This window comes from Tenebrio molitor, chromosome 8 (assembly GCF_963966145.1).
Source record: "Tenebrio molitor chromosome 8, icTenMoli1.1, whole genome shotgun sequence".
Classification (NCBI taxonomy): domain Eukaryota; kingdom Metazoa; phylum Arthropoda; class Insecta; order Coleoptera; family Tenebrionidae; genus Tenebrio; species Tenebrio molitor.
In genome coordinates this window covers 14,926,854-14,951,558 of record NC_091053.1, presented here as the reverse complement: position 1 = coordinate 14,951,558, position 24,705 = coordinate 14,926,854, and the positions used below count along the sequence as shown (strand labels likewise).

Sequence of the window (24,705 nt, the reverse complement as noted above, 5' to 3'; positions counted from 1 at the left end):
ATAAATTTTGATGGCCAATTTATTCTAAATTTTAAATCAATTTTTCTATAATTGATTCAAAAAACTGAAATTCACGCATAGTTATCTGTGCATGAAGTGGGCCATTTTCTTACGTGTCTTTTTTTTTACATTGTTAGTAAGATCAAAACCATAGAAACCATACAAAACAGTGTGTGAAATGCAATTTCACGCATACGACTATTTCACAAAAAACACTCTCTTCGCGCACTTAATATAAAAATAACTATTGTAACGCTTTCATGTAAAAAATTCAAATTGAAAAAACGTTTCATTTAACCAGCTCTGCTACGTATTAAAATTAACACACGTATTTCAGATACACCCTGTGTATTTAGAATACATAAATGAGCAATATGGGAAATTTTAGAGGGAAGCAATCCAAAAGACAGACTAAAAAATTGACAACAAAGAAAAAGAACAAGTCGTAAAAAAAGACAAAAAAGTTGAAGTTAGAAACAAGTGAAAAGGGTAGTCGTACAACCAAAAAATAGTATTGGAAACGATACTACTAAGTGACAAATTTCTGGAATTATTTCACGAAAGTGTAACTAAAATTTATCTCAAAATTTATTCAACGTCCAACAACATCTTTACATAACGAGCATCACACAGCCGAAATTAAAGTTTTTACGTTGCGTCGTCGTGAACAAACTGATTAACCTGCTGAATAGGTGTAGTTCGTTACGTTACGCTAACTATACAAGCGATAAGTCAAATTTAGTCGTTAACTGACGTTTTAAACTTTGGTTCGTAATTAAACGATTAAGCCGATTTCCATTTTCATTAAGTGTGACGTGAGCCGTGAACTGATAAATAGATCCGATTAATTATTTACGTTACGATGACACTACAAAACTTAAACTCAACTTTGATCCCTCATCAATATTGCAAATTGGAAACATCAATGTTTAACGTAATTAAATTTTCAACGTTCTTTCTTGTTTTATCAATTTCCACTTCTGCAAATATTCCAACACCTCAATTTCAGCAAATCTTGCACGAATCTATCAAAGACCTGACTTTCATTTTTCAAAATAATCTATTTTTTTCTGACGAACTACAGTATTTTGTCTGACCTATTCGTATGCACTTTTGGGTACGTACACAAAACTTGTGACAATATTTTTTGAAAAACTTTATTGAACAATCGATTCACATTCGGTGCACTGATCTAATATATCGGATGGATGACGGGGGCGGCGTGGACCACATGGGCGGCGTACAGCACCGGAGTGGCGTACACGACCGGAACAGCTCTGACAATCGGAATCACCGGACCATCCTCTGCCACAACGGTGGTGTAACGCGTTGCAACAGGCGCACCCTCACCACCATGGACCACTAGAGCGACGAATACCAACTGAAACACACAATTAATGTCCGATTCGGAAGAGAGATGCCGCACGGTCTCACCAATTGCAGCATTTTTGACACAGTGCGGAATCGAACGGTCGACTTGTTCCCTTTATATTAAAAAAAAAAACAACAACAATCCAAGTAATTCCCCTTTGTCTCTTGCGCGAGACAATCATCGGGATGTTGTCACCTTGACTGTGGGTTTTTTTTTGTGGCGGTGACAATGGCTAATTTAAGCGTGCAGTTGTTGGTCAATAAACAAAACAAAAAACGAGCGTTGCGGGCGTTTTTGTCGAGGGTGATGCGTAAGGTGCGGTTTGAAAACCGAACGGCATTCAGAGATTTCGAAAAAAATCGGTTTGCGTTCGGTGCGAAGTGGACCAGATGGCACTCTTGGCTTAAATTAAGTCACTCCAAGATGATAATAATAATAATAATAATACTCTGGTAGCGAGTCGGATAGAACTGAAAGTAAGTTCTGCGTCTCTGGAGGTGATTTATATAAATTACGTCTGACAGTCACATTGCGTTGTAAATTCTTTCTCTAGTTCTGTTCACGGTTAATTGTCAATGTGAGCCGATTACACACATTGGTCTTGACAACAGAAACTTTTTTTTAAATTCTTTTCCAAATCTGTTTGCTCCCTTTTAATCTCACCCACTTGTGTTGGTCTCGTTCGCACCGGCGTCACTCCACTATCGCCACCGAAACGGTACCGCAGGCAGTGACATCAGCTTCCATTGCACAAACTGCCACTTATCTCCCGTCCCGATTTATGACCTGCCGAATTAATTAATTACGCACTTATCAATTAACATAACGCGATCGTTGGCAACTGATTAGTGTTTTTTTGTGTACGTTTGATGGCGAGCAGGTGTGACTGTTACACAATTCGACGAGAGCGGATCGCCCGGGGATCCCCTGGGAATCGCCCGTGCAATTTGCAACGATCACTGCGCGCTAAATATTCACGTGGTGCGATTGACCGCTCGATTCGTTTTGTAATTGGCGGCGCGACTCGGGGGGGCAGAATGACCGTGCGGGGGTGTCGCGACGAGATTAATCGAGGGGCCGGCTAGAAAGTTCCAAAATCAAATCTGGCCTAAGGCTCGGCAAAAGTGGGATCGATGTCGTCCAAGGGTTGAAGTTTCTGGTCGGGTTGGGGAAGAAGAGGAAAAGTTGGCGGTTTCGCACAATCAGCTGGGCTCGTCGCAAATTAATTGCTGTGTTGTTTTTACAAAAAGGGGCACGGCATCCAGGCCGGATTTATTTATTATTACCAATATGTATGTCACCTATTTGAACTATTTATTTTGATTTTTACGTCAGTTTGTTCATTATTATTACTATTAAATAATTTCGTTTTGGTAAGCGTAATGTAACGTAATCCAAACATAAATGATAAACTTAACGCCGGTGCAAACAGTACCGATTCCGTAGCGTAGGTGTGTAAAGGCCTCTTTACGGTTCAGTGTCGTATCCGTAAAGTCGTCGGCTACGTAGATCTGCTACTGCTTACGTTACGATCGTAGTAAAAAGCGTTGCGACTAACGATGCGTTTAATTTGTTACGTCGCCGTAACACTACAAAACCACAACATAACTTTCAAGTTTAAATGTTTAACTTTTTCCTAGCTTTAGGTTTAGCTAATTTACTAAACTTCGGCTTCTCGAAGTGTGCTCAAATGATTTATAATTTGACTTAACGTAACGTTAACGCACTGCTAATATGAACAAGGTAAAATACATACGTAGGGCTTTACACTTCTCTGTAAATAATTAGTTATAATCTTAATTTAATTATTCAGTCGTTTTCACTATTTTGTACACGTGACGTAACCTAATGTAAACGCAAAATGTAGTGTAGTATGATGTAAAGACCCATTTACAGTTTAGTTTCGCATCCGTAAGGTAGTAACCAACAGGATTTGCTATTCTACGGAGATTAGAATAATCACTCCATCATTCGTCATTTTTTTATATGTTACGTTTACGTTTAGTACTTTGTCGCGTTACGCCAACTGTGCAAATGGAAGTTCGTCTTTATTCTTAACTGACGCTGAAACTTTCGATTTTCATTTAACAGTTAGAGCAATTTCCATTTTCATTAAGTACGGCGCGAAGCGTAAACTAATAAACACATGGAATTAATTCTTTACGTTACGGTGGCACTGCGAGCGATTTGTTAACTTTGCTCCTGATCGATGTCCTAAACGTTCGCGAAACGAAAATTAGAGCTAGATTAGTTTCTTACGTTACGTCGCATTAATTTTAAGTTTAATTAGTTGTTTGAAGGTTTAGAGCAGAGGTTCCCAACTTTTCGTTCTAACATAACGTAATCTTTACGCAGTCCCAAGTTCAGTAACAAAGACGTTTTAGAGTACAGTCAATTAAGAGTTACGTTATCTTGCTTGTAAACTATTACATACCAATAATTTTACTTAACTATTATAAGAATATTTTATCTGCGTCATGTTATGTTACACTTGTGCTTATGTGTCACATACATATTTCAAATAATCTCAGAAAAGCAACGTAAGGTAAACGTAATAAACATAAGTAGTTTTTTTTTAATAAGAATTAAGTAAGGAACATGTTAGCATGTCTTGATGGCCATATACGTTATACAGTTACTTAAGTTAAGCACAATTCAGACATGTAATAGTAATTATAGTAATGATTAATTATGAATTATGATGTGTAAACAGTGGGCGTATGGTACTTTTAAAGTAATGACGTCATTAATTGATAGAAATATCCGTATGATAAATAAATCCGGCCTTGATGCCGTGCCCCCTTTTAATTCACTGAAAATCTGGAAGGAAAAATAAAGAAAAATCACGACGTGATATCTTACCCATGAAAGTCAAAGGAAACGACAAGTTAATGTTTTAAAAATTTTTATTTGAAGGCCTTAAATAAAAATAAATAAATTGTACAAGAGAGGGAGTCGGATCACAGCTTGTAGACCCTAATGGAGATATCCACCATGGACACCGTGGATGCCGTGGACGGCATGGACGGAGTGGACGACGGGGGCGGCGTGAACGGCGTGGACGGAGTGGACTACTGGTGCGGCGTGGACGGCGTGGACAACAGGAGCGGCGTGAACGACGGGGGCAACAGCCTTAACGACGACAGGGGCTGGGTGGGCCACGACGGAGTGATGGCTGGAGACGGAGTGGGCCACGACAGGGGCGGCGTGCACGATGGGAGCGGCATGGGCGACCACAGCAGGGCCGGCCAAGAGACCGGGGGCGGCGTAAGCGCAAGCCAAGAGGGCGGCGAAAGATACCTGGAATGAGAGAACGTACAGATTTTTATTTGCGATTTTCGCAAATATCGTCGACACTCACCAAACGGAACATTTTTGATTTTTTGGGTTGTTGGTTGTTTGTGCTTTGAAGTCGGTGAAGCTACAGTTTTCAGTCGGGATCCGATCGAATTTATACCGACGATTCCCCACTTTTAGCATAACCTTGTCGAATAAAATTTCTTTAACCTCTTCAGAATTTCAGTGCCGCAGTGTTAATTCGAATCTCATAAATTACATCGTTAGAATGTTGCGAAAAATTGGGCCGGTGCTGAGGCGAAAGTTTGCAAAGATTTCAGGGTCTTCACCAAAAAAAAAAAAAATTAATAATGATGATGCTGATGATGATTACGGGACGAAGAGTCCTTTCAGGATACGTTAAAATATCTCACTGGAAAGAAATAGCTCTGCCTGCAACAATGCAGAGAAAAAAGGAATAATAATAATGATAATACATAGTAATAACGGTACCAAGAGTCCTTTCAGGATACGTTGAAGCGTCTCACAGGAAAAGGATCACATTACCTGCAAAAATGAAAAGAAAATGGAAATAATAATAATAATGATGATAATGACGAATCTTCCTGGAGAAGAATTGCCCTATTTGGAAAAATGCAAAGAAAGAAGATACGCAATAATAACAGCTTTCAAATAAATTATTATTACGTAATACAAATATTCGTATTGATAAAATAAGATCTGGCCTGGATGCCGTGCCCCATTTTATAATATGTAAAACAATAGGAGTAATAACTTATTTCCTACAAACTGGAGTTCACACAGGAATTATAGATAATAAAAGAAATATTTTCTGATGAGGAAAAAATAAATTAATTAATATGTAGGTATAGGTAATAAGTGTTGGGTGTAAAAAACGTAAAAAATAAAATTAAGTAACCACCACGAGTCCTAAATAAATTTGTCGAAGATTTTAACGAGCCCATAAACTTGATAAATTAACAATTATTCCGGGAACATCTCCCTAACTTAAAAGATAAATAAAATCTCGTGTTCTCCTCCACACTTTTTCATCCCTGATTCCACCCTCGGGGACATTTACAAAGCTACGACCGATGATTTAGACCCAGAAGAAATCTCCTTCCTCTCCCGATAAATCCACCCGTTCAGTTTCAAACGCTCTGCACTCATTTTAATTGTCTGGGGGTGGGATCGTCGGTCAGGCACCATTTACCACGACATCCGTGAGGGTGAACAACCCCCGAGAGCGCTCACCTGTCTCGGCCGCGACCATCCCCGACGCCACAAAAAAATCGTACGTTTTGCCATAACAAGATGGTGCGCCGTCGCACGCGCCCCCACAAGTCTATTCAGCGAGTCTGAAACGAGATTGTCGCGTTGTTTCCAGTTCGTTTGACAACGGACCAATGTCAAGGATTTCGCGTGACGGAAATCCCGTTCACGGTTCATCAGTTTATTTGCGTCGAATGAAGAAAACAACGAAAAGTGGACGTGCGCGGCAAAACCGACGGAGTTGCATAAGTACGGAGTTGGAGGAGTCGTAAAACGGCTGCATGAAATATGAAAGTTGAAATTAGGAGGGATTAGTTCAGGTTCATCGAGCTGTTTTGAACTTGGCGAAGTTCAGCGGTGCGATTGATTTTGCATTTTGCGAGATGAAGGGATGCAGGGGGAGGGGTCGGATTGTTTTGAACGAGGACGAAAAGTCGAGCGGAAAACGTTGACACTTTGGTTCCCACGCGTGCTCGATTGGATTCGGATCGGGCGATCGAGGGGTCATGTAGGTGCGGAGAGTACGACGAGATTGAGTTTGACGGCTCGCAAGGGTTGGTAAAAATGTAAAGAGTGAGGGTTCGTCTTGTTTTATGGTTCAATTTGGTTGGCCCCTTTAGCTCGATGTATCTATTATAATATGTTAAGCAAGCATGATCGTTCCGAAATCACAATAGAAACACAAAACGCGACGATGTTGTAAAATTGGGGTTTTATCATAAATGTGCGATTTACATAAGAGGATGGGAATGTTTTTGTGGTGAAAAAAATAATTGAACATTTAAATAATAATCCGCAGAGTTCTCGAGCTGTTGACAGTATTTATGAGGCTTGCGCGTTCGGATAAACTTACGCAATAACAGAAAGGATGGTCGAGTGGAAGAGAGGACGATGAAAACATATGATCGGGGATATTTATGATTTTTGTGCGTCGTCACTGAGGAAAATATGTTTTCGGAAAGATTTAAAAAAAAAAGAAAAGCCTGTTGTTGGATATTTCCAAGTCGAATTTAAAGAAATTGTGTCATACAACGATTGTTAGTGAAATAATCGTAGCAAATACCTTCGATGCGTCTGGAATTTTTATTTAATGCCATATTTCGATTCGTCAATTGAAGACTTTTGAAATTATCAAAAATTCCATTTCTCATCCCTTAATTGAAAAAAAAGACGTTTATTTCTTCGACATTTTTCTCTGCTGACCATTTTAACGCTGATGGAGTCCATTATGAAAGATGTTTTTTTGATGCTTCTTGTCATCATTACTGAAATAATCGTGTCAAACACCTTCGACCCATGTAAGATCTCAGAAAAAAATTGTTTTTTTAGACACCCTTAATGAAAACTATAATTTTACGTACTCACAAGCGGACGACAAGTAACTCTTTTTCGAACGCTGACCATTGCGCCATCTGTTGGTCTGTTTAATAAGTTAGCAACGAAACCGATAAAAGCGATAATTGTTCTGTCACCATAAATTATGTAAATAAATAAACTATATTATAAATATTAAATTTCTAGTTTTGTTGGCAAGCTGATAATAAATATGTACTATAAAAAATTTGTTAGTTTGTATTAATAATGTATCTTTCCTACTTAGCGTCAAAGTTAACCGTCCACCAAAATTTTATTAACTACATGAGTTTTTATTTGATTTATCTCATTTATGCATTACAACAGATTGATTATTAAGCCGCCTTTGATCCTGTTTCCTTGTCCATAAAATTTGATTCATAAAGCACACATATTTGACAAAGCTAAGTCATTTAAAGCGGGTGGGCGGTTAATTGTGCTGCTGAGTAGGTATATTTGAAAAAGATAGATACAAAATAAGTTTGTAATTTTTCCAATGGTCTTTTGCGTGGTAATTCGTGCGGTTGCCTAAAAAAATTAATGCGCACCTCTGCCAAAAAGTGCCTTTTGTCCTCGCCTGTTTTCAAGCCTCGGCTGCGCCTCGGCCAGAAAACTCTGACTCGAACGATTTTTTAGCTCTGATACGCAAATAACTATTATCGCATTTCGAATTTGTATTTAATGTCGCGTCGCTTTTTGCTTTACCAACCTAAGGCTTTTAAAATTTTTGAAAAATTCCATTTTACACCTCTTACATTAAAGAAAATGACAAAATAATTTTAATTTTATTTCTCGGAGTACAATTATCTCTGACGACTCTTTTAAGGCAAATGGAATTCATGAAAATGTAGGAATTATTTTTTAAAATTCAACAAAGAAAAATCAGTTTCCTTAAAACAAAACACTTGGTTACATTACTTATTATTTAATTTTTAAGAAGGTCGCTTCCTATAACTTTTTTTTAATAATTTATGTATTTTCTTTTTGTGCTGTACTAGTTTTAGTTCTTTTCGTATTTGATATGGAAAATTTCGTTTTACATTACAAAATATCTATTTTTATTAAAAAAATATACAGCGTGTAACAGAAATAAGTACATTAATTTTAACTGCTAATAAAACTCATCAACAGTAACAACTTTTATAAATATATTTTTTTCGTAAACTTTCTCGTTAATGAGTTAAAATTGTTTAAAATTTTCCAAAAATTTGGATACCCGCCACTGGAGACCAGAAGTGACTATAAATGTGACGACCGTTTCTAAGCATTTTTACGAAATCAAAATACTGCCCATTATTAGAACCTGCGTTTAGAAGGTTTACGCAAACGCCTCGTTAATTTATGAGGGGGAAAATGCTAAACAAAATTGCCAGTTTGGAAAAAATGGTACATAGAAAACTTGTTCGTCATGACGAGTTCTGTTACTGGTTAAAATTAATGTATTTATTTCTGTTACACCCTGTATATTATTTTCCCCTCAATAAAATAAAAAAAAATCCTGTTTTCGTTGAAATCGAGGTTGAAATGTAAATACATATTTCCAAGTCAAATTAAAAAAAAATATGTCTTGCCGTCATTACTGAAATAATCATGTCAAATACCTTTCATGCATGTAGGATCTCAGAAAAAAGTTGTTTTTGTGTGTCGAATTTTTATTTGATGCTACTTTTCACATTATCAATCTAAAAATTTTGAAATTTTCAAAAATTCCATTTCCCATCCCTAAATTAAAAAAAATAATTAGTTTTTGTTTATTTTTATTTAATGCTGTACTGGTATTAGTTCTTTTTTTATTTGTCTTATTCTTCGTATTTAATATACAACATTTCGATTTCTTGTTACAAAATACATATCTCACTATTATTGTCTTGTTCTTAATTGTATCGGGTGTTCATTTAAATTTATCCTCAAAGTAGGCGTTGAAGAGTCGATTGTGAACGCACCACGCGTCAATCTGCAGAGTAAAAACACAAACAACGCAAAAAGTGAGGTTAGATTTAAGCAGTTGATCCGTGATCGGAATCCGTGGTGCGTTCACAATCAACTCTTCAAAGCCTACTTTGAGGGTAATTTAAATGAACACCCGTTGTAAAAAAATCTTCTTGTTCTTTTCGATAATTCAAATTTAAAAAATTTTGTCATCTTGCGATCGTTGTTGAAATAATCACGTCAAATACCTTCGATGCAGGTAGAAATTCACTAGAAATTTTTGTTTTTGTCACGTCTCGAATTTTTATTTAATTAAAAATTAATTGAAACTTTTTAAACAATTTTCTCTAGTGACCCTGACCTAGTTGCCATGAATGATTATTTTTTAAAATACAAAAAAAAAATCAGTCATTTGACATTTATAAAAAGCAACAAATTAGATTCCATTTTTTTATTTAGGTACTTATGATTTGTCTTCTTTTTATACTGTACTAATTTGCGTTCTTTTTCTTTTCATATTATGTTTTGTATTTGCAAAATGTCGATTTCTCGATAAAAAATATCTGTTATTATTGAGTTATTATTGTTAGTATTGAGGTTCTTGTTTTTTTCGATAAATTATAGTCAAATAAAAAAAAAATGTTTTTTCTCTCCGTATTACTGAAATAATCTTGTGAAATACCTTCAGTGCACAAATAATCTCAGAAAAAAGAAATTGTTGTCGCCTTTCAATAAAAAAAAAAAAAAAACAACAAAATAATTTAAATGTTATATTTTATTGGACATTTTTAATGCGACGTTCTCTGTTGCGCCCCCTCAACGATAATGAAGTCCGTGATGGTGGATACCGTAAGCGTGTACGGGAGCGGTATGGACGACGTGGGCGGTCCTGAGAACTGGCACCGAGTGGACTACCGGGGCGGCGTGGACGATGGGAGCGGCGCGTACAACGGAGACGGTGCGGACCACAGGGACAGTGCGGACCACGGGGACAGCGTGGACGGCCGGTGCGGCCACCACTGCAGAGTGTCCGATCAGAGGGGCTCCGATGAGTCCGGCGGCGGCGCAGGCCAACAAGGCGGCGAAACACAACTGAAAAACGGAACGTGTCAACAAAAATAAATCGAATCCCAACAACCGCAGATTTCTCTCACCAGTTTGTACATTTTCGGATGGGTCGGTGTGTGCACTGATGGTAATTGCGTAGAAAATTTGCGTTTTTATAGCATCCTCTCTAGTTCCTCGTGGCGATTGCAAAATTCCAGTTTACCTCTAAAAAGTACCGATTCGTGATTATCGATTGTCGCCAGTGATGACTCTCGATTTTCTCGACGAAAATTCGGGAAAATGTGAAGAGGACACTGTGTATATAGATCGAACGGAGGACGCCGCGAATGTGCGATTAATCACGTTTAATTAATGTCTCGATGATTTACTTTCGAAAAATATAAATTTTGCTGGATTTATTGGACAAGTAACCCCGTTCGGCAAGGACTTTGTTTCAGGAACGAACGAACAGATTTACTTTTGGACGCTTCCAAAGACCCTGACATTGTCCCCGAGCGATATAAATCACGTTTCAGATGAATATGGAGAAAGCGAAGATTAAATCCTGTCATGTGCACGTCAGGTTCAGTTTCCGGTAGACAGGATTAGATAATTTCGCAAACTGTTTTCTCCTTTGATCCAGACGAAAACGTGAAAATTCGCGGATAAATCACCGTGGTGGGTATTGTTGTTTTTGCAATTCTACCAAACGGACATGTTTACGACTTCTTATGAAATTATATTGCAATTTCGCATTCGTCTTGTTTAATGGTGATTTATGTTCGGTAAGGTTGGTAGAATGGCGTCGCATATGACACTACTAAATGTTACGTTATTTTTTTGACATACACTTTGTGTGATCCTTGTTATTCATTCTTTCTATTCATTTAGTCTGTTCTGAACTTGTCACGTTTGAAAATGTTTCTTTTTCCAGTTAAAACACAATTTAGTCAAATTGATTTTTTCTTTTCTTTTCTAAAAAGATTATTAATATTCTGTCGGTGACACAACATTCAGACGGGATATTTATTATTAAAAAAAGGGACACAGGATCATCAAGGCTGGATTTATTTATTATTACGGATATTTCATACAAGGAATGTTGTTAATTCCTTTGAAAGTATATTTTTTCTATTACATATCATGTTTTGATCCGCTACACACGCACCTAGTGAAACGGCATTCAGGCCGGATTAATCATTATTATTTGTTATCATTTTATCTATGGTATTCTATGACATGCTCGATGAAATCAAAAACATTAGCCCTTTAAATCTGGAATTTTTCGAAATGTCAAAATTAGAATGATTACTTGAAGTAAGCGAGTTTTTGATGTAGAAGTATTTATTTACTTACTAAAAATTATTAATTTTAATTACTATAAATTTTCGTTATGTCAAATTTCATTTCTTCTGCGTATAGATCTGTCAAAAATTAAAAAAATCACAGTTTTGAGAAAATATTGATCGAAATTTAGAGATTTTTGAAAATGTTCTAACAAAAAGAGCAAAACGAAAGTATTTTTGCCTTTATTTTATTGGAAAACTGCAGTGTCCCCGGATAGGTGAAACGACTCTTGTAAAAGATAAAAAATTCTCGATTTAAATTTTCATTTTCTGGGTTTCAGCCTTGCTTGGTTAAAGACTAATTTTTAACATAATTTTAGTTTTGAAAAGTCAAGTAGGTATGCCTTGCAAATTTTCAAAAAACCTATTTTTCTGTAAAGTGCCTTTTATTTGGTAAATACGACAAAAAGTTATTAAGAAAAGTTGTTCAGAATCAATATCTAGGCCCCTAGACAAAATTTCAAAATCATCGGCCAACTATGATTTTTCATTTAATCTAAGGTTTTAACTTACTTTTATTTATTTATAACTTATTAGTGTTCAGCCAGCAACTTATATGTATCTAGTAATAATCTAAGTGTGATTTTTTTTGCTCATAATAAAAGAACTGTTAAAAATAAAATTCTTTGATTTGTGAGATTAAAAAAAATGAAAAATCATAGTTGGGCGATGATTTTGAAATTTGGTATAGGGGTCTGGATCTTGAATCTAAACAACTTTTCTTAATAACTTTTTGTCGTATTTGTCACACAGAAGGCACTTTACCGAAAAAATTTTTGTTTTTGAAAATCTCCAAGGCATCTTGATTTTTCAAAACTAAAATTACATATGTTAGAAATTAGTCTTTAAATTTAGCAGGGCTGAACCCCAGAAAATGAAAATTCAAATCGAGAATTTTTTATCTTTTACAAGAGTCGTTTCACCTGTCCGAGGACACACTGTATAATCAATCAATTTTTATTATTGAAAACATTATGAGTATTCTGTAACTTATATTTTTTTTTCGGTTTGTTTTATTAAATTATTATTATTATTATTTGGTTCTAACCCACCACAATCCGGAGGATATGGCTATCAGGCCGGATTAATTTATCATTACGGATCTTATTATCATTTTATTATATATTATTATTTTATTTATGGTGTTTTATGTAATTAATTAGGGATTAAATAGAAATTAAAAAATTAAGAAAAATACAGGGTGGTCCCGATATAACCTGCCAAAAAAATTCTGGGTGATTAGAAGGATCTAACAAGTCCAAAAAACCCCCCTTCGTTAGGTCCAAAATAATGGGGATAAATTAACCCCTATCCACACCCATTCGACGCTGCTGACCACAAAAATACGTGCCTACTCAGGAATTAATTGTTGGTGTTTGTAAGGATGACAGTATCTAAGCAACATAGGTACCTGTATCGTTTATGACAAATCTCAAATCTGACAAACTAAATCAAATTAATGACATTTATTGAAAACGCTGTAGGTACACTGCGTGCGTTAATTCACCAGCTTATTTAGGTACAAAAGCTGATTTTGTAGACTGAGATAAATGAGTAATAAATAAAGTGGTGTTCCTCAATGTGTAAATAAATGTAGAGGTAGTGTGTGCAAAATTGTGGAAGATCTGTGTAATAAGAGTATCGTCTTAATTGTGGTTAAATAGCCAAAATAATGTATTGAATAAATTTATTTACACTTTACATATTCGTACTTTCAACTCTAACTGAGAATATCTACTAACTAATGAAAGGTAAACTAGACTAGAAACATTATTTTATAATAAATGTTCTGTGTGCCTTCCGTTGGCATTTAAGCACATTTGAGTACGCTGGTAACAATTTTCATAAACAGAATTCAGCATTTCTGGGTTTTTACGAATCCGGTTCGCGGCGTCTGTTACGCGTTTCTGGAGTTGGCTTTTTGTATTTATTTCAACTTCGTATACCAAATCTTTCGTGTGGCCCCAAAAATTAAAATCCAGAGGGGTTAAATGGAGGATCGGGGACGCCATCGTATTGGAATCAGTCAGAACCAACCTCACATAAATGCAGATGTAGCTCCACAAAAGTACAACGAGACGGAAGGACTCCTTCAGGAAAACGCTCGCCGTATGGTCGCCTTGCCGGTCTTGAATTACCACGTGTTTCGCCATAGAGTAAATGCAAATCGGCGTATTCTTGTTTCGTGAATTACATAACTTTTTGAAGGATTCGCAAATTTACAATTAAACTTGACAAATGTCATAGGTGTTGCAGGTACCGTTGCTAAAGAAATCGCAGCCAAGTAACCAGAATTACCTTTTTAAAACCGATTAACTCATTAGCGTACAGCAAATTTTGACCAAATTTTCAATTATTTTTATCTCGAAAACGAAAAGACTTTTACTAGAAACTTTTTTTGTGTATGAGTTCTACTCATCGTCACCTATTACTGGATTTCTTCTGGCAGGTTATATCGGGACCACCCTGTATATTCGTTTTTAATTTAAGAGTATTAATTTGTTTAAGTACATTTTTTGTGCGAATGCAAATTTTCGTCATGTCAAGCTTTATTTATTCTGTATATAGGGTGTATCAAAAATAAGAAACCAAAACGTCCACCCTTTTACAAAATATTGACCGAATAATTTTGGAATTTTTCAAAATATTTATTAGAATGCCAAAAAAACGGAAATTATACATTAAAAAAATTTGCTCTTTATTCAAAATGTTTAAAAGAAGAGAAAAAAACAAGTATTTTTTGTCTGTGTTCGACACTCAGAATTTGAGAATTTTCTCCTGTGTGTGAAGGAATTCTGGTAAATGTCACAACTTGTCAAAACGAAACGTCAAACTAATTTTTAAGGGGCTCGTCGAAGAAAAAAATATTGTATTCAACTCGTTCGTCTGTAAATTGGGCTCTTTTTGGCACTCGTGGATCTTTAAAACGCTCCTTTCACTCGCGTTTTAAACTGGCCCACTCATGCCAAAAAAAAAAGCCCAATTTACACACAAACTAGTTAAATAAACTACTATTTATGGTTTTCCAACCAATCTGCTCTTTTTCTAATGTCTTGTAAAAAACGATCTTTTTTCTTTTTTTATAATAATAATAGTTATTTATTGTATAAGTGTCTTAAGACAACGAATGCAATACAAAATTTTATCCACAACCAGGTACTTACAAAGAATCACGTTTTTCCTTTATTTTTTTGGAAAATTTTTATTTGACATTTTCAAATGACGTTTGTCATTTTACGATGAATTAATTTATACCAGAAAGTCATGGAACGGTTGCTATTTATTTATTCCGATTGTTTTGTCGACTCCATTTGCAATAATTCATTTTTAAAAAATAGAAAATATTTTCTTTTTTAAAAGGAAACAACGCCAATATTTTGTCTGTTAATGTGAATATTAATGTAAATCTTAAGTAGATCTAAATAAAGTTATTCTGACTTTAGCGCTATAGTGTCTTATTACTTATAAGACACTAGTGTCTTATAATATAAGACATTAGTGTTTTACTAATCCCATAAGACGTCTCAAAACAGTAGAATTATGACCTCATAATGTATAGGTTGTGGATAAAATTCAATAATACATAAATTACCCAGTCTCATAAAAAAAAACTCGTAGTAACATTCACAGCATTCCGTTTTCTAATTTTTATTTTACTAAATGCGTACCGATTTTTTTTTTCTAATTTTGTATAAGACGACATGTTACACCACCATACGGTGTGTGTGTTTTTACGTAAAAGAAAACGACTTTTCAAGCGTTCCACGTAATTCGCATTTAGGTACTTTTTATCATTTTCTTACGTCACTTTTCTCATTCGCAATTTTGCCAAAGTCTGCATCGAATAATTTCCTCTCAATTTATGCTCAATTATTCTTTTAATAATTTATTCACATTCGATTATTCAAGAACAATACCACAACACGCCTCAACAGAACATAAATAATGAACGAAACATTTAGAAACGTCTGAATCATGTCGCAACGACAAATTGTCGCGTCGTTGCAGCGAAACATCCTCCACGTCTCGCCGCGCCGTTCAAAACAGTTTTGTGGTGGTCTTCGGTGATAAATCGCTCATTACGCAAACCTACGCACAGATCCGGAGGTGAAAGGTGAGGAGGGTGCAAAATGTCGCCGACAATTAGCAAACAACATGTTTTCGGGCGAACTCAAGGCGACCAGAAATCATCAATTACTATAATTATGTTGCGGAAAAAAAATCAAAGAGATAAACATTGAATCATAAATCTCGGATCGATTTTTTATCCTAGACACGAGTCAAACCTGTAATTAAAAAATCTGTTAAAAAAATGCTGACATTTCAGGATTGTTATTATCTCGGTCCTTGAGGAGCAGTCGGAAACTGTCAATTCACGGTTGGGCGAAGAAAAATAAAATTGGTATTTGAGAGTTCGCCGGTGTCGGATTTGCATATCGGAGAAGGAAGCGGTGCTCAGATGGTCCTACAAAGGATCAGATCAAATCAAAACCTTTCGATTATCTCCAACAAGGATCGTTTCGTTCATTAGAAATGGTTCGAAGCTCGACCTCCGCCGGAGACTTCAATGCCGGCTCCATTGTACGCCGCACAATACCGCTGACCCACTAAATGCACTCGAGTTTATTATTAAGATTTTATTATTGTTGTTGGCTGTGCAGGGGCGTCCGATTAGAATTTACAATGGTGCGTGTACCATTTCGAAACAGCGCCGGTCCTGGCCCAGATGCTGTGCGGACGGATTCGAATCGGTCGAATTCCGAACGTCCATTAGTGGAGGATTACGCAAGGAGGTCTGTCTAACCTTGACGGGATGAGAAGCCGATGTAACGGACAAGGTTTTGCTCTTTTGGTAGATGAGAATGAGATTTTTCGTTGGAGGTAACGCTATGAGGCGCGCCCTCACACGGCGGATTTGTCGACGGATGGACACTAAGGGAAAATGGTATTGAAAGAAATCAAAACAAGAGGAAAAAATGTTTTTCCATTTTGCGTTTAGAATAAGTCTATTCTAGCACCCAAATGACGTCATTTGAGTGCTTTAATAGGTCGTTGGCGTGTTAGAATAGACTAGTAAAATTTACTGTATTGATGTTGGTAACGTGAAGTGTTTCATTCTGGGATTTGGACTTCTCCGGCAGTAAATTTTCTAACGTCTTTTGTGCAATTTGCCTAATTTGCAGCGGCGTTAGTGATAAACTTTCTTCAGCATTCATTTTCAAACATCAAATGCGAAAATAAAACAAATCTGACGTTTTAAATTAATTTTTTTTCACAGCCGGCTAAAATTATGCCACATAAAAAATGTCACCAACCATCGCAAAATTCCCTACATTAAAAATTTTAATTTTTTTATTTATAAAATGATATAAAGCGGCAAAATAGAAAAAATAGTGTAAAAGGTTCGTTGCAGAAGGTCCTTCAAGCACTCATTTGTTCCTCGACTCGCCGCTACGCGGCTCGTTTCGGAATTTCAAATTCGTGCTTGAATAGATGCCTTTTGCAAGTTATATTTTAATATACTATTAATTGTGCGATTAACAATAGCAAAATAATAGTAATAATAATAAAAGGAGAGAGTTAAAAGTGGAATATTTTAAATAAGGTGGAAAAGTAAACACACGGGGATATGTTTATGAGAAGGGAATTTAGCAAAAACTGAAGACGAAATATGAGAAAATTAATAAATTGTAGTTGTGTTTGTAGAACAAGAGAATGAAGACTTACAGATAAAGATGAGAATGAAGACCTACAGATAAAGATAAATAATGAGAAATGTAAAAAATTTTAAAAGAGGACGCTAATTAAAACGATCAGTGGAACAAAAACAGATATGTATGTATAAAAAATTAAAAAGAAAACGAAGGAAGAATGGATGTATCAAAGAGAATAAAACTGATAAAGAGAAGATTTTTAATAGACACTTTGAAAGAAGGTCAAACGAAAATTTTGAAGAAAGGCAAGGCAAAGGCAAGGAATTTTTTTGAAAAATGAAGATTAAATGTATGAGAAAAATAACTATATAGGTACTGTTCAAAGAGATGAAAGTTAAAAATTAAATGATTTAAAATAACAGTTGAAAGCTGTCAAAAATGAAGAAGATTAAAAAATCGTAAAAAAAAAAATAAATTGAAATAATATTTAAAACACACTGAAAAAAAATTCAAAGGAGTGTGATCGAAATAGGAAATGGAAAATAAAAAATTAATGCAGAAAAATAAAGAGAATTATTAGTAAGAAATTTAAAAGTAAAAAAAAAAATAAAAATAAAATGAAAAAGAACTAATATGACAAAAAAATGCGAGAGTTAATAAATAAAAGATTTAAGAAATTTTTCAGTGAGGAAAATACGAGTGAAAGGGTTTTTGAAAAATGTTAAAACGAATAATGAACATAAAATAAATATCTACTATTTGAGGAAGAGAAAAACGGAGAAAATTAGATGAAAAAATAAATATGTATGTAATATATTAAACAAATTTTGAACGAGAATAATAGGAACAAAGGACATTTTAAAAATATACAGCGTGTATCTAAAATGCGTGTGTAAATTTTAACACGTAGCAGAGCTTGTTAAATGAAATGTTTTTCATATTTGAATTTTTTACAAAAAAGCGTTACAAATGCATTTAAAATTTAGAATAAGTTAGCCATCAAAATTTATACCCGCCTGTGGGTAAGGGCGAAAACTTTATGTTGTCATAGAAACGGAACCTTGTAAAAAGTTACATTGTTGAAAAAATAAAATAATTAAAATTAAAATTATCATGGTTACCAAAAAATAAAGACTAGTTAATCACACAAAACGACTCGTTTGGTAAAAAATTGGGGGGCAAGAAATCTTGGAAAACTTTTGCGAATTTTGCAAAATGTTATAGAGGAAAGTTTTATAAATTGGCGAGTTCTTCCACTGGTTAAAATTAACATACGTATTTCAGATACACCCTGTATAAATAAATCTTTTGAAGGTAAAATGAGAATCACTGTTGAAGGATAAAACATAATAAGCAATGGAATGAAAACAAAGAACATTTAAAGATAGTGAAAACAAAAAGTAATATACTGGGTATCCACGCGAAAAGATCGGATTTGTTCATTTGGTATCTTTATCATAAATTTGGAATTTTAGTATGTGAGTCGGCAACTAATGGACGTAACTTGACATATCAAGACAACTATAGTTGTCACGACATTACTGCGTCCGCAGCCGCCCCCAGCCACCACCACTTCGGAAATTTAAATGACACTACATTTCTAAGAACGCATTATATGTAACAGAGTACATCTTTCTCAATACGTCGGTGTAAAAAAAATATGGGTTAGGACGGAAAGTTTTTGAGATATTTGACTTTGAAGGTAAAAAAATTACCATATTTTTATCAATTAGAAAAATCCATTTGATGTCAGAAAATTTCAGAATTTCAAAATAAATTCGAGAATCGCCTGTATGATTGTTTAAATAATAAACGGTGACTGTTTTGAATATCTAATTTCATTGATCAATCAATGAACGGATTTTGGTAAATGTCACAACTTGTCAAAACGAAACGTCAAGCTAATTTTAAAGGTTTTAAGCGATTTGGAGCCTTTAAGGGGCTCGTCGAACAAAAAACGTTGTATTCAACTCGTTCGTGTGTAAATTGGGTCTTTTTTGGCACGAGTGGGTCATTTTAAAACGCGAGTGAAACTCGTCAAATAAACTACTATTTTTATTATTTGTTATTATTAATCACATAGTTGAACATATTGGGTAATTGAAAATGATTGTGGATAAATATGGCAACTATGTACGAAAATTTATGTGGGCAACTCTGTAGGTAGGATAGAGTTGACATTTCTTTGACAGTTCATAGTCGTGCAGTTTTGAAAATTGTCAGTCAATATGCAATGCTATTTAAAAAAAATCAAATGTACGCCTATGAAATGTCATACAAATGTCAACTATACCCCACCCGCACAGTTCCCACATAAATTTTCGTACATAGTTGCCATACTTATCCACAACCATTTTGAATCACCCAATATGTCAGCGCTATTTAGGCTTTGAGTGGTTTATTCATTTGTTTTCATTCTCCAGCCAGGCAAACTTAATTTTTTTAATTGTTAAAACTGATCACGTATCTTAGAACGACATAATAAAAATTATGTCTTTCGAACTGGAGGCGGTTGGCAACGAAGTAATGACGTGATAACCATGCTAGGCAACGTTCCCTTGTTGTCTCAACTGATATCAAAAATATTCACACTCAAACAGTATTAAGTCGAAGAATTTCAAAAATCATCTCATTAATTTTCCCCGACCAGGCTCGTTCGTTAAAAATCCAAATCAAAGTGAGGACACACTCCATCTTGTTGAAAAAAAATTTTCATTCAGATTAATCTCGTAACTTTGCTAAAGAAACTGTTTTCAGATCATTAAAATTTCTTGTCTTGCAGATCCGTGAAAAATAAAAAAATTTTGCCCATCACTTGTGCGCACGTGCACCGTCTTGTTCTCTCGATTCTTCCCCGTTCAAAATTCGTCGATCAACACCGATTTTCCCGGCGAACGCGCCTCCGTCAACCCGCAAACACAAAATCCCTTCCGTGGAATAATTTTATTAACCTTGACACCCCGCCGTGTGCAACTTTACGACCCTCCCGGCCACACATTTGTCAATTCCGTTGAGTCCGACTCCCCGAAACGCGTCTCGCCCTCAATTTTCCCTCTCAAAATTATCAAATTAACCGAAACCACCGCGACTCATTTGTCATCGCGAAAATTTCACCCGATTCCCACTTGTCGACACCACCACCTTCGACTACATTTTTTTTTTCCAATCGACCGATTTATCGAATTTCATTACAGTTTTATGTCACGGTTACCGTGGAATTTATTAACCATCACGGTGGTATATGGTGCCGTAAAGCGGCCAAATAGATTATCGTTACCAGATTTATTAATCCATCACAAATTCCACCCCGGCGGGAAATTAGTAGGCTGTGATATGTCACGTGAGCAATTTTTGTTTCCATTTAGAAAAAAAAAATGTAATGTAGGCTGTACTTAATTCAAATCATAAAATTATCATCATCAGCATCATTATTATTATTATTATTATTTTGATCCTTAAAATAGCTCTTTCCTGGTTCCTGCAGCTCCTATCCTTTATTATCGTTACTATTTATTATTATAGTTATATTCTGACCCACCGCACACCACGGCATTCAGGCCGGATTAATTTATCATTCCGACTATTATTACCACGCAATTTGTAAGAAAAACCGAGTGCGAATAAAACCACCCTAAAACCCATCTTATTATTATTGTTATTATATTTTTGTTGACTATCTGCACCCCTCCCTCCGTTCGCCTACCCCCCTGGGCCTTCGGTCGACTTTAGATAATTCCGTCCCCTTCGGAGCCCCCATTCTGGCCACATAACCCGATTACCGCTGCCCCCGCATCAAACGGACGTAAATCCCCGACGAAGCGTCGACCACAACCCCACCCCCATGTCCCACATAGAGTCTGGACCCCGTTCCGCTGACCTTCGCTGTTCGGACGGCGACCGTGAAAATCGCTTTCCGTTGGCTTCATTTCCGACGGTAAACCGCCACCTCTCCAGTGAATCCCCCTAATCTCTGGCTGGGTTGTTTATGCCACCCCCGCGCACGTCGCGAACGATTTGGCAATTTTTCGGGGGCGGGGGAGAGTCACGGGCGAAAAATCTTGAGCACGTCGCCGGGGGTGACATTTGAACGTGACACCGTCGAGTGGGGACGTGTGCGAATAATGAATGTGCGAGAGGGGGGTGAATTCGTACGTGGGGGTTAATTAAAGCAGGAAGATGTGTTTTTTTTTTTGTTGGTGGGACGAGCGGCGGCGTAAAATTCCACCCCGAGGCATAAACGGGGGGAAATTGCCACCGAGAGGGCGGCCATCACCATAATCACTTACTTTTACGAATACACCATCCCTCATTAACTTTACTGGGCATGAAACTCCCGTTTCAAATTTAATAAAACTCCCGCCGTGATTCCAACTCCCGGCCCCCCTCGTTGCTTGTTTATTTTGATCTTGAGGGTGGCTGTAAAGTTCAAGGACAATTTTAAATAGTCCCAAGGTTACAACTACGCTATTCTCGTCCTCGCTAATCATATTGATCGACTCGTCCGAGTCTTATCACCGGATCATAAATAATTCCCCGGAATTTAAATAATTTTACATTAATAACGGACATCGCTCTCGATTCGGAATTAATTTGCATCGATCCATCACCGGACTGTTGTCGCAGAACACGCAACGCGCCGTTCCGGTTTAAAAACGCCTCGACTTAAAATTCGTCGAGAACTGGACGTCACGTGGTCTCGACCCCGTGCTGTTTCAGTGCAAAACGAGGCCCCGCCCACGCACTTCTCGCCACCCGCGCTCTCCAGTCCCCCTTTTTTTATTTTTCGGTGACGGACGACACATATTTATGACGCGGAGGTCAGAAAGGTTCAAGTTCAATCCAGATCCAATCAGGATAAACCTCCGGGAATTAATCCTTTCAGGAATCTGCTGGTGCGGCGGTACGTGCACGCCACCGCTCGAATTATTTCCTACGGGATTAGCAAAATCGGTGTCGCCGGATCCAGTCGGACGGGTTAAAGCTAAACATCAGAGAGAGGGGGCGGCGTGCGTGGCCGCCCCCCGAACTCCGACAAGGCGCCCGAATTGCCTCGACGAGGAGGCTCCGCTCGGCGGTTTTATCGCGACCAAGGCTCCGGCGCGGGGGCGGTCAGAATTCCAGGGATAATAGTAAGAATGATGATGAAGAGTAGACTGATACAAATGTGCAGAAAGTGTCATGGGTGGATTATTTTGGCTTAAAAAATATACCAGGTGTTCAAAATTGGCATAGAACAGACAGAGTGAAAGAATCTTGGTAGATTCTGCAGAAGAAAGGGGTCGTTACATGTCTGCTACATCTCGTTACGTGTGTGTTACGTAACAGAGACGTAACATTTCCGTTTTTTTGCAGATTCTTGGCAATCTGGTGGCCCTTGAAGTGTCAGATAACGAAGAAGCGGGCTCGAATCATGATCGTCCTGATCTGGTTCATCGCATTGACGACGACCATACCTTGGGCGATCTTCTTCGACCTGGTGGGCGTCTTCACCGACGCCCCCGACGTCGAGCTGTGCATCGAGGTGTGGCCGGACTCGATGAACGGCGCCCTCTACTTCCTGATAGGCAACTTGATCTTCTGCTACATCCTGCCGATGATCCTGATCACGATGTGCTACGTCCTGATCTGGATCAAGGTGTGGCGACGAAACATCCCCACCGACACCAAGGACGCCCAGATGGAGCGCATGCAGCAGAAATCGAAGGTGAAAGTGGTGAAGATGCTGGTGGCGGTGGTGATCCTGTTCGTGGTGTCCTGGCTACCCTTGTACGTGATCTTCGCCCGCATCAAGCTCGGCGGCGTGGTGGAGGGCTGGGAGGAGGAGGCGCTGTCGATCGCCGCCCCCATAGCGCAGTGGCTGGGGGCGTCCAACTCGTGCATCAACCCGGTGCTGTACGCCTTCTTCAACAAGAAGTTCAGGAGGGGGTTCGTCGCCATCATCAAGAGCAGGAAGTGCTGCGGCAGGTTGAGGTACTACGAGACGGTGGCGATGATGTCGTCGTCGACGAGCATGAGGAAGTCGTCGCACTTCTACAACAACAACTCATCGACGAGGAAGGTGCCCCTCCAGGACGCCGCCGTCTCCTACATCTACAACAATACGGGTGTCTAAGTCCTGGAAATGGACGCCACCCGGTGGTTTTGGTCAAAAAGTCATGACGACATGATTTGTCTTTGTCTCTCGGACGTCGAGAGTTTTTTTGGACTGGCCTGGCGAATTCGGTGTTAATATTAAGAAAAACTGGTCCGGAGGGATCGAGGAATTTTATCAAATACTATTTTGTAACTCGTGGATCAAGTAAGGCAGAAATTTTAATCGTAATTAAGAATTATTGTTCGACAGCTTATGGTAACTACGAGCTTTAACCGATAGACATACTGGAGGCACAGATCTAGACCCACTTGATTTCACCCGAGCATCACCTACAGCGTGTCTTAATTTCGGTTCTCCTGACAAAACAGTTCACTACGCTTAACGCTAGGACGAATCTATTTTTCCAAAAGCTAAAACAAAAATTCACAGAGTAGGCGCGTTTTCGTTGCGGTTTTGGTGTCTAGTCTAGTCGTTGTTGTTGTTGTTGTAGATTTACGTTTCTAGTACCGTAAGACAGATTAATGTAAATAAGATGTCACCGCTGCCGAACTGTAACGCATTTGTGTTAGAGTCGACCCGACAGACGCTTACTTATAGAGTAATACTGCCCCAGTTAGAACAATATCACATTTTAATGACAAGTACAATAGCTAAGTTTTAATGTTAAATGTGAGGATCGTGTCCACAAAAATAATTGGTCGATGTTAACCTAGAGAATAAGTCGTGTTTGATTTTAAGAGATTTTAACGAGATCAAAAAGTGTTTTAAGATGTTTTAAATGTGTCGCGGGGGGGCCAACAACCAACCGCCCTTTGGACAATCACAAACTTTTCCAAAATTCGGACAATAAAACGTCCACTTTTCGACAGTTCGAGCGTCACTGGGACCACCGTCGGAGGTAGAGGGCGCTCGCGACGACATTTTTACTGGACGACAGAGGTCGCTCGCGACAAAAAGCGTGGCAAATTCGAACGCATTTTGTTCCAGCGACCGTCAAACTGGTCGAAGACGTGTCCGTTGGGCCCCCCAGTTCTGGAACCGCAGCCACGGGAGCATTGTGATATCAGTGATAATATTATTATCGTTTATATTGACAGAGATGGCTCGACTATTTTGATATCGTCCTTGTAGGTGACTGTCCTTGTAGCTGTGTATCTAGGAAACGTGCATGACGTGTTTAGTTCTTAATCTGTTGGATACAACATTTTGGTGTCTTAGCTCGCAACGACGGCAGAAATGAAAGTACACCGGTATACACACCGAGAACGTTCAACTGTTTTTGACTGTATAGGTTTCTATAAGATGTACCGATCTAATTTTAAATAAATGCCCTAGACTCAA

General features: G+C 37.4%; 1 protein-coding gene across 1 annotated transcript in view; it reads left to right on the top strand.

Annotated features, from left to right (window-relative positions):
• LOC138136478 (neuropeptide SIFamide receptor-like) overlaps positions 1-24,705 on the top strand; it is a 79,520-nt gene extending 54,815 nt beyond the window's left edge. Inside the window, exon 3 of the mRNA XM_069055665.1 lies at positions 22,623-24,705. Coding sequence (XP_068911766.1) covers positions 22,623-23,382 — 760 coding nt within the window. The 3' untranslated portion in view covers positions 23,383-24,705. The remainder of the gene's footprint in view (positions 1-22,622) is intronic.